The following is an 11,611-nucleotide window of genomic DNA, read 5'->3' on the forward strand; positions in this document are numbered from 1 at the left end:
TCCGTGATTGGCAATGAGTTCGCCCAATGGCAGTATGTACAAGGAGAAAAGTAAAGGGCCAAGAATCGAGCCCTGTGGAATACCAGAACTGATGTCGTGTTTGTCTGAGTCAAACTTGGCTAGATTGACAAAGTAACTTCTGTTTGATAGGTAGGAGGAAAACCAGGACAGGGCCGTACCAGACAGGCCTATCCAGTGCTCCAGACGCTGTATTAAAATTGAGTGATCAATCGTGTCAAATGCAGCCGTTAAATCTAGAAGTAAGAGAACGGATACATGTTTCTTGTCAGCAGACACCCTAAGATCATTCATTACTTTTACAAGTGCTGTTTCTGTGCTGTGGCCTTTCCTAAAGCCAGATTGGAATTTGTTGTGCACATTATTGTTCTGTAGAAACACATCCAATTGATGAAAACCTTTTCTAAAACCTTGCCCAGAAAGGGTAGATTTGAAATGGGTCGATAGTTACCCAAAACAGAGGGATCAAGATTGTGTTTCTTGAGAAGAGGCTTAACTACAGCAGTGACTGGAAGCAGAAAGTATTCATGACCATGTTTATTAAGGTAATACAGTCTAGGTGAAGTTGGGCCCAAATACATGGGCCTCTATGGAGCTATGGGTTTTTTTGGGCCCAATGACAGCGCCACAACAGGCCAGAACTTTCAGGAAGTCCCGATTTCCTTAGTGGCTTCATGAAATATCTGTCTGACTGCCCCCCTGGTTTTGCCCCTACAGTTTTAACCTGAGGCAGTGTAAATGTTTAACATGTGTCCATTTGAGAATAAAATTAAAAAAGTATTTTATGTATTTGAAATACAGAAAATACTCAATCTAAAAGTATTTATGTAAGGTGTGTGTGTGTGTGTGTGTGTGTGTGTGTGTGTGTGTGTGTGTGTGTGTGTGTGTGTGTGTGTGTGTGTGTGTGTGTGTGTGTGTGTGTGTGTGTGTGTTGCGTGTGTGTGTGTGTGTGTGTGTGTGTGTGTGTGTGTTTGCGTGTGTGTGTGTGTGTGTGTGTGTGTGTGTGTGTATTTTATAGCAATTTATTTTTTGTATTATTTACTATAGTCCTACTAGACCCCAAGAAATTACATCTGGTCACAAAGGATCACAGGATCTACTGAATGTGTCAAACTGACATATTGAGCCTATGACACACAGTGTGGCTTCCCCCAGTAGGCTACCTTCACATTCAGTAGATCCTGTGATCTTTTGTGGCCAGATGTAATTTCTTGCGTTCTAGTAGGACTATAGTAAATAATAAAAAGAAATCGCTATCGCTAATCGCTTTTGTAAAAAAAATACATATTTAGCCCCATGCTCGAATGCCCCCGCCGCCCTGTCAAAAACAGCTAAAATCCCTAAAACGAAAGAAAAGCAGCAAACGGAAAAGAATTAACACTCATCTTTTACTTTCTCTAATAACAACCTAAAACTAAAACATGAACCTTGGTTGAAAAAAACAAAAGCTTTCCTTTAAGTGTTAATTATCCTCAAGGATTAGGTGACATTCTGTCATTGTGAAACATATCAAAACACAGTACTACTGTTTAACATGTGCAACTACAGTAAAAGAGCTTAGAGAACAGCAGTGATATTCTACTTTTTTCAGTTTTTTGTTGATTTTCCCCAAAAGCACAAAGCCAACATATCCTGTAGGAAGGAAGCCTGGATCAGGCCCAATGAGGGCTTCTCTCTTAAGCTTAATTTATGCTCTGTCGCACTCGCAGGACAGAGTTGCACACCGAAAATAGCAGACCTACTACAAGTAGGTCTGCAGAGCTTTAGCCTGCAGGCTTTAGCCAGCAGTGTCCTCTGTTTTCCTGAGCAGACATTTCTTCCTGCTGTAGGGTGAAAGGCGGTGGGATGCAGGGCAGGCACATTTATACCCCCCTCTGTAGTTTAAACACAGATGGGAGCAGCCACCATTCTTCCGATTACACTCATTTATATCTAGAAGAGTGGAAAATTTAGTTTAGATTTAGATTTAGATCATCAACAGTATAACAAGTCATTATACATTTCATTTCATTACATTTCATTTCATTTATTTTTTGGTGACTTTTTAAGAGAGATTGAGACATAATGTAAAGACACAAACGGCTGCATGGAAGAACGGAGTATGTTTTCATGGAAGCGTAGTCTACGTGTGCGTTGGGGCAGCTACTATAATTTTCTTAGCAATAGATCACCGAAGTCTGACGTCACTTTCAGTAGAGGGCGCCAATACACAGGTTCATGTATTTTTTTATTTGCACTGTAATCCCCATAGTGCGATTTTAGGTCGCTTCATATAAGAACTGTGTTTGAAAAATAAACCGACCACCCCGGCCTTTCTGTCAGGGGAGTGGCTGTGCGTCGTTAATGATGTCCATTCATATTTGATACAGCCAGTTTCTGGAGAAAATGGAATTAATGTGGCCGCAAAAGCCTTAAAACTACATATGAAGGCAATGTCGCTGCTAATATACGTCACGCCCAGCTGTCAACACATTGCGTTCCTGAGATTCCTTGTTGACGTAAGCTCAGCTGGTGGTGACTCGACTCGTACTAACCACGAAACATTAAATATCAATAAAATTTCAATTTAAATAAATGCAATTAACATTCAGTTTCTGTTGTGCGACGGGCAGATGCAGCAACCCCGCCTACCCGGAAATGTAGTCTCTGGGTTGTTTGACTCGTTTATAACGCTTATTTTGTTACTCTTTGGGTATATTTGTACATTTCCACCTTCAGTTGGTGCTTCATATCCATATGAGTGAAAAGGCCGGGGTGAACACAGTTCTTATATGAGGCGATCTAAAATCCCCCTATGGAGATTACAATGCAAATAAAAAGTACATGAACCTGGGGACTGACAGTGACGTCAGGACTTCGGTGCTCTATTATTCAATCGATTAACTGAATAATTGAAGTGAGTTTGTAATATTTTCTTTTTCTGTACAATATCAACAAATCAATTAACCACTTAGGCTATATTTTTCAAATATAGTGAAATATCAGTTACAAGTTCATAACATTGATGTGTTGTGATGCTTGTAGATCGCCTATTCTCATTAAGGGAATTTTATTTTATCTTATTAAACATTTCACCTAATGGCATCCCAGGTATCGATTATCAGTATATTTTAAATAATGTATTATTAACACTGTTACACCCCTAGTGTGACCCTTGCTTCCTTGATCTACTGACCCTTGCAGTGGGCTCCATCTGCCTGGAGGCTGTATCCTTTAGGACAAATGCAACGATGGGAACCAGGTAGGTTGACACACTGCCACTCACACTTATTGACCTGTAGCTCCACCTCTTGGCATTCGTCTATATCTGTGTTAATACAAAGAACCAGCATACAGTACAAGCCTGCCTATGAATATTGCAAGTTCAATTTTCATTGCAACGTTAAAGTTGTGGGCTGGCTTTGCGAAAGTATCTCACCTCCTACTCAAAAAGTTGCCCTTTTTTCAACATTTTTTCAAACATTGCTCCAGGCAGGGTAACAAAGTAATAATGGACAATTTTGATAATGGGTGTAGCCGTAGGAACAGGAACAGCTGTAGGACCCTGCAGGTGAGTTGTGGCAGAGCTCCTCACAGGGACCTGTACCCTCCCTAACAGCACACTCATCTATATCTGCAGGGTCCATTTGTAAAGAAGAACACAGGGGGGGGCATTCTATTAACCACGTAAGCCCTACAGTATTTCATTCTACGACGAAGAGCGTAAATAGCTGATCTATAAGCTCACACATCATGTTGTGACACATTGTGAGCTTGATGACAGCTATTTTTAATTTATTTTAATTATAGCAGTTTTTTTTTTGCTTTGTTTTTGTTTTTTGACAAATGTTAAAGTGGTAAACATTTGAATTGTCAAATTATGATCTTGGAGAAATTGAAATTGTATGCCCACAAAATATGTCAACTGTGCTGCATTGTGCAATTTAATGCATTGCTATTTTAGAAAAACAGAAAATAAAGAACATTTTCTACTTTCTGCACTGGATCAAGGCAGGTGGAAATACATGTGTATACAGTATATTTTATTATATTAAAATGAACCCAATTATTTTCTTTCTTAGCCATTAGTAAGCAACCCAACATAGACAAAACTAGAACTGCACTCTGTCGAGTGCATACTTGCTTGTTGCACACTAGTAGGCCATAAATGGCCAACTAGTGCGCAAGCAGAGCGCGCAAGTCCTTTCGACCGCTGTAAACTGTCAAATCTCAGTATCTCTGTGAAGGAACGTTTGAAATGATTAATGTTTAGATGTAACTATTTGCTACCTACTTTATACATATAAACATCTAGTATTATTAAGTATGATTCAAGTTTCTATCTATATAAGAGATATTGTTTTATCGTTGTAGATATATTCTGGATCTCTTTTTAGTTTTTCAGAGACAAATAAATCATTTATATTTGTTGAAAATGTGCGCCAAAAACCGTGACAGCTGTTCCGCCATTTGATGTTTATGCAAGAAAACAGCAAATCTGTGCCTGGTTTGCTGGGGCAAATGACCACAAATGACCATATTTCTTACGTCATACGTATACTATATACATAATCAGTAAAAATAAAATAGCAAATTGTGCCTGATCTGCTGGGACCAGAGTACGTGGTGTGTATATATATGTATGACTAGCTCTAAATGATGACGTAAGTAATATATATAGTATATATAGTATATAGGCATATACTATATACGTATACATATATACTCTATACTGTATAAAGTGTGTAGTTGTAAATTGATTAGCGGTATACTGTGGTTACTTTGCGCCAAAAACCGTGACAGCTGTTCCGCCATTTGATGTTTATGCAAGAAAACAGCAAATCTGTGCCTGGTTTGCTGGAGCAAATGACCACAAATGACCATATTTCTTACGTCATCATTAAGAGCTAGTCATACACATACACACCACGTACTCTGGTCCCAGCAGATCAGGCACAATTTGCTATTTTATTTTTACTGATTATGTATATAGTATACGTATGACTAGCTCTAAATGATGACGTAAGAAATATATATAGTATATATATATATAGTATATAGGCATATACTATATACGTATACATATATACTCTATACTCTATACTGTATAAAGTGTGTAGTTGTAAGTTGATTAGCGGTATACTGTGGTTACTTTGCGCCAAAAACCGTGACAGCTGTTCCGCCATTTGATGCTTACGCAGAAAAACATCAAATCTGTGCCTGTGTTGCTGGACCAAATGACCACAAATGACCATATTTCTTACGTCATACGTATACTATATACATAATCAGTAAAAATAAAATAGCAAATTGTGCCTGATCTGCTGGGACCAGAGTACGTGGTGTGTATATGTATGACTAGCTCTAAATGATGACGTAAGTAATATATATAGTATATATAGTATATAGGCATATACTATATACGTATACATATATACTCTATACTCTATACTGTATAAAGTGTGTAGTTGTAAATTGATTAGCGGTATACTGTGGTTACTTTGCGCCAAAAACCGTGACAGCTGTTCCGCCATTTGATGCTTACGCAGAAAAACATCAAATCTGTGCCTGTGTTGCTGGACCAAATGACCACAAATGACCATATTTCTTACGTCATCATTAAGAGCTAGTCATACACATACACACCACGTACTCTGGTCCCAGCAGATCAGGCACAATTTGCTATTTTATTTTTACTGATTATGTATATAGTATACGTATGACTAGCTCTAAATGATGACGTAAGAAATATATATAGTATATATATAGTATATAGGCATATACTATATACGTATACATATATACTCTATACTCTATACTGTATAAAGTGTGTAGTTGTAAGTTGATTAGCGGTATACTGTGGTTACTTTGCGCCAAAAACCGTGACAGCTGTTCCGCCATTTGATGCTTACGCAGAAAAACATCAAATCTGTGCCTGTGTTGCTGGACCAAATGACCACAAATGACCATATTTCTTACGTCATCATTAAGAGCTAGTCATACACATACACGTACTCTGGTCCCAGCAGATCAGGCACAATTTGCTATTTTATTTTTTACTGATTATGTATATAGTATACGTATGACTAGCTCTAAATGATGACGTAAGAGATATGGTCATTTGTGGTCATTTGGTCCAGCAACACAGGCACAGATTTGATGATTTTCTGCGTAAGCATCGAATGGCGGAACAGCTGTCACGACGAAGGAGACCGGGCGAAAACATTACTTGCGCGCTCTGCTTGCGCAAGTAATAATATGTAGCTTAATTAACCTTGACAGTGGCCATCTGTGGTGTGCAGGCTGTAGCCAGCAGGGCACTGGCAGTAGAAGCTTCCAGGAGTGTTAACACAACCAAACACACAACCTGTTACAGCTGCTGGCAGCAGGCATTCATCCACATCTGCAGGAGGAGGATGATAGCGGTTTAAAGAACAGTATGTATATTGGCCGTATTCACGTCACAGCCATTTTGCTCTTCAGTTATACTTTAGTTAAGGGGAACCGTGTGAATGTGGTCTATGAAAATAAATTATGTAAACACAATTGCAGCCCACAGACCCATACTGTACATGCCAGACAGATAAACACACACAGTACCTGTGCAGGAAGTATAGTCGCGTGCAAGCTGATAGCCCTCATCACAGCTGCACTTAAAAGAGCCAAACGTGTTGACACACTTCTGATGACACTGGTTCTGCACCTCAACACACTCATCTAAATCTACACACACACACACACACACACACACACACACGCACGCACGCACGCACGCACGCACGCCACAGAAATATTTGTACAGTGAGATGAAGGGAAATAGCAACAGACATACCTAGACATGCTGAATGAAGTTCACTTGTCAGATGTTTTTGTGCTGCTAGGGCCTGTACTGAGCTGACCATGAAGCAGATGTTTTGTCAATTATCTTTTCATCTCTACCTTGTCATTGGGGAGACAGTTTGGATGTTCACTGCCCAGTGTCACCTGCACTGTTCTTGGCCTGCTATCGCAGTTCTTATCAAACATTTTCATGTCAAGGACCACCATTAATTATATATATATATTTTTTAAATAGCAGATTTATAGGCTCACAGTTCATTGTGAGCTTGTAGATCAGCTATTTGAAAATGGCTGATGTAAATAATCAGTTGGATAAATATGATTAGAAGTGGAACGTGTTCCTCAGTCATGTTGCAGGTCCATGATGTGATCCGTGGTCAGGCAATGCCTAAATATTTAGATTTAAGTGGGAAATCACAAGAGGAAGACAAGTTTGAAATGTAGCCCAGTACATTTGAATCCAGGTCCATTAGTAGCCATACATGGCAGAAATTCAAACACACTTAAAAGCTTACAGCTATTGTGGCTGATGTACAAAACACATGATCTGATGTTTAAACCACATCACCCTTCAATCTCAATTATCTGAGTTTTGTGCTTCAGCAACACATTCTTATTTAGGCTGTTAAATATAGCATTTAAAATGCTATATTTAACAGCCTAAATTTAAATGTGTACCAATAATAATATTGTGGCATCTACCCTTCCATTCAGTAATTTTGTGAATGTAATAATACAAATTTGGTCATTTTAAAAGTATAATAAACAAGACTACAACAACTACATTGTTTGTGGTCTGGTTGATCATATATACGTGTATGTTTTTCAGTCTATTACACTTTAAAAGTAACTTCCCCCAACATTACTAAATGATAGCATGATAAAGGGTGTCCAGAAATTGTGTTTTAGAAAGCAGCAACACAACTCACCTAGACACATGGGAGTGACTCCACTCCATACGCCGCCCTGGTGGCAGTAGCTGTGTATGTCTCCGTTAGCCAGGGTGTAACCTGGATAGCAAGTGTACTGGATGTAATGTTTATAGTCCGTGGGACCTGGGTTCACTACATTCCTAAAAAAGAAGGTTCCATGGGCAGGTACAGGCGGGTATGGACACACAGGGCGTCTTCCGCTGCTCAATGTCAGTGCAAGTGGATTGACGGTGACATTGATCCTGAGGTTGGGGTATTCTATTTTTTTTTCAACAATGTATTTATTTTCCTTTTTTACACACAAATGACAATACAAATAGGGGTATTCTATTTGGTGGGTCGGCTGTTGGTCAGAGGTGGTCTGAGAGGGTGGGGTTACATTGACATTGGAGCGGATGGAGGTACGGCCCACAGTAGTGAAGGCAGAAGTGGACGGAAGAGCAGTTGTTGCGGAGTAAGCTGAGGAGAGAGATGGCATGAGAGAAGATGATGAAGTAAAGTCCTGCCGTGAGATTGAAGAAGTGTGGCCGGTGGAGGGAGTCGTAGATCCAGAGTATGGACGTTGTGTTTGTTGCATTATATTAGACTGTCGTTTAACCGGTGGTTCTGTTGTGTTCTCAATGAGATCCAAAGGCCTGGTCCCTAACAGCAGCTTCACACCCTCGGACTGTCCATCCTGGCCTGAATGCACCACGGGACCTGCCTTTGTGGACCTCTCATCCAAGAAAAGATAGTTTGGGACATCTTCATTACCGGGAGACCCAGTCACAAATGCAGATGGAGACACACGATCCTGGCTTTGCAAGCTGGACACTTTTTCACCACCAAGCACCAGGAAGACTGATGTGGAAGCTTGGGTTTGCACTGACACCACTGTGTCTGCTGCTTGAGCACTGTTTGTGACTGCAATCGGAGCTGATGTTAGAATCCTTGAAGATGGTGCGGGTGAGGCAGTAGGAGTAGGAGATGGCTCTGATTCAGTGGTTACCTGCGTTGCAGAAGTCAAATGCATTTGGAAAGACTCTGTTCCTCTATTTCCATTCTCCATGTCTTCGAGTGAATGGTCTGCCACTGAGTCGTTCTTAACAGTTCCTCTGTCTGGTAGGACAATGCTCGATATCACAGCTCCCTCTTCGGCTCCAGAATTTCTTTCCATTTCTATCTGGATGTGAACTCCAGGATGAAGTAAACGGGTCGCCTCTTTGAGGGGGATTTCAGCCTTGGGGTATTGAACCCATTCCTTCAGGTGGAATTGATGGCTGGACATTTTACTGCCCTCGCCATTTGGGGTTTGCAATGGTATGTTAGATGACGAGTCAAATTTGTGGTAGGCAGTGTTGAGGAGGGTGTCATAGAGAGAGTGTCGCTGGGGGTTAACCACCACGGGAGCCTGGGCGTTATGACCATTCTGCTGCCTGTATGGCTTCTGCACAGCTGGCAGTGAAGCAGAGCTCATCATGTCAGATTCTGGAAGGAGGAAGTTCAGTTAACATTTCAGTTAAAGTACTGCAGTGGAACGAGATGAGAACAAATCAACAACTAGTGGTTCTCAAAGTTTTAAATTTCAAGGAATCCCAATAATTGTGAGTGTACAAATGGAACCAAATGAACCCTTACGGTCCGCTTGGTTCCATTTGTACACTCCTAGTTATATAAGCAAGCACATACGCTCACACACGCAATAGCGACAGCAGGTCGCATTTACTATGAAAACGTGCATTTCCCGTCAGTCCATCCGTCCGTTAGTCACCCCACGCCTCCATATATGGCCATGCCTCGTGACATCACGTGACATCATCAGTGATCTCTATGAGCATATATGTAGTCGCGACATAGACGACATTGCCAGGGGCCCTTCCCCATATATGGGAATGTCAATATATGGCCATATCATTTCCCGTTGATTTGTTGGTTCGTTCATCACCTATATCTGCAGTATATGGAGCCGGCCAGCAACTCTACATCTGACTTCAAACCCTCCATACTGTATATTGATCCCTCCCCACCCGTCCTTCCTGTTCTGACATTCCATATATTGATCTGACCTCATCAAACCCTGTACACTCAAGACACGCTCCATATATGGCAAGTACATTATACATTCCATATGTTGAACTGACCCCCCCATGCCAAAGCGCCAGCACTCGCCCAGCAGTCTGCCGTCTCCCAGGTGGATGCGTGCATGCAACCTCGCCCTTTAAGCGAGGATATTACTGGTATTAATATGTTATCAATACCTTTGCAGACAGGCTTGGTGCTATTCCAGGCGTGACCCTTGCAGTATAACGTTGAGGGACCCTGGAGCTTAAAGCCACTGTCACAGCTGAACGTTGCCCAGGATACATCCTCATTCACACTGCTGGTCCCATGAACCAGGGTCCCTGGACTGGGACAACCTGAGCCTTTGCCAGTGGGATAAAACACAGTTTAAGCAATAAGACAGTAATACTTTAAGCATTCACTTCCTCAGGTATAAGAACTAGGCTTAAAGATTATAACAATGATTAGCCACTTAATCCCTATTTCATACTGTACTTTCATACAGCGGGGAATCTACATTATTACAAAATAGGGTTGCCTGTTAAAAGTTAAAAGTGTATGAATATAATGTATACAATTATCAGAAAAAAACTTTCAAGTGTGATTTGCCTCATTCAGTATATGAATATAATATAATCATGGAAAGTATGAAAGGATAAGAGCAATTAATACAATCACACCTACTCACCGACACAGGCTGGGAGTTCCCTAGAGTAATGCCCAGACACGCAGCTGTTAGTGCGATATCCGTGGAGCTTGTAACCAGGATCACAGCTGAATATGACAAGCAGTCCTCCGTAACGGAAAAACGTCCGTCCGTTTTCCAGGTGTCCGAATCCACTGCATCGCTCAGCTCTGTGTACTACTGAGGAACCAGTTCTACCGTCAAAACACACCTCGCATCATGTCTGGAGGAGCTGCTCTGAAATCCATTGCCTCTTACACGGAGGGCAGAATTAGAAATGCTACAAAACCAGTTTCATAACAAGGTCCATTATTTATTGGGCATTTGACCGGACCAATATTTGATGAGATTTTGCCTCTCAGATCCAAAACTTAGAATATTTTGTTGTCATTGGATAAGATCCACAATTCCATGCTGTATTGATGTTGGTACCATGGCCCATGCCATGGGGAACAGGCAAATGTTGATCAAAATAACAATTCTTCTACATTCTCTAGTGTAGACTTGTAAATTAAGTAATGCAGATGTTTAACTGTTCAAATGAAACCATTTGTTTTCATTTTACGCTCTCAAGAGTTAAAGATCTAACAAGGGTCTACTGTACTAAAATGAAATGAACTCCATAACACATACCTGGAGCGCAGCTGCAGAGGAGAGTGACTGCCATGGTGGCCATCAGCAGGCCTGTTGGAGCTCCCATGGAGAGTAACAGAGAGGTGCACGGACCGCACCACACTGTGCTATCCACATGCCTGCCTGGGATAGCACTCAGGGTTTTTTACAGAGGAAGAGAGAGAGGATGTGGGGTGGGGAAAGGAGGGGTCAGGGGATAAGATGCTACAGTATACCGCAGTTTCCCTAAACAAAATAAAGTACCATTTGGACAGTGAAAGGCTCACGAGGCACTATTAAAGTTGATTGTTACTCTGTACAGCTCCTTGCCTTGATCTCTCTCTGTGTCGTTTTTTGTAGACTCTGACAGCTGGTACTTAGGTGTATATATATGTTCACAACGTGCGCGAGTGTGTGTTGCCCTTGGGTGAATTCTGACCCCACTATTTGCTGTTTGACAGGATGGCCTGCAGGCCTGTTTAACTGCTCTCCCACATTATTTTGT

General features: G+C 41.1%; 1 protein-coding gene across 1 annotated transcript; it reads right to left on the reverse strand.

The window, feature by feature from the left end:
• Positions 1-1,485: 1,485 nt before the first annotated feature.
• On the reverse strand, positions 1,486-11,239 carry LOC310879409 (uncharacterized protein). Its single transcript, XM_083794067.1, has 8 exons — positions 11,128-11,239; positions 10,498-10,674; positions 10,007-10,171; positions 7,767-9,236; positions 6,598-6,720; positions 6,272-6,400; positions 3,194-3,325; positions 1,486-1,950 (listed from the first exon to the last, which is right to left on the reverse strand). The coding sequence occupies exons 1-8, from the start codon at positions 11,192-11,194 to the stop codon at positions 1,796-1,798; spliced, it is 2,418 nt and encodes an 805-aa protein (XP_083650193.1). The 5' UTR covers positions 11,195-11,239; the 3' UTR covers positions 1,486-1,795.
• Between the last annotated feature and the right edge of the window lie 372 nt (positions 11,240-11,611).

This window comes from Protomyctophum parallelum (assembly GCF_964188405.1).
Source record: "Protomyctophum parallelum genome assembly, chromosome: 2".
Taxonomy (NCBI): Eukaryota; Metazoa; Chordata; class Actinopteri; order Myctophiformes; family Myctophidae; genus Protomyctophum; species Protomyctophum parallelum.

What these genes read in the sequence shown, in the direction of transcription:
- LOC310879409 (XM_083794067.1), bottom strand. Translation starts at nt 11,194, where the DNA reads ATGGGAGCTCCAACAGGCCTGCTGATGGCCACCATGGCAGTCACTCTC. An exon ending in GGAACTCCCAGCCTGTGTCG is followed by an intron (nt 10,172 to 10,497) that starts GTGAGTAGGTGT and finishes CCACTGGCAAAG; the next exon opens with GCTCAGGTTGTCCCAGTCCA. An exon ending in AGTCACTCCCATGTGTCTAG is followed by an intron (nt 6,721 to 7,766) that starts GTGAGTTGTGTT and finishes GTGTGTGTGTAG; the next exon opens with ATTTAGATGAGTGTGTTGAG.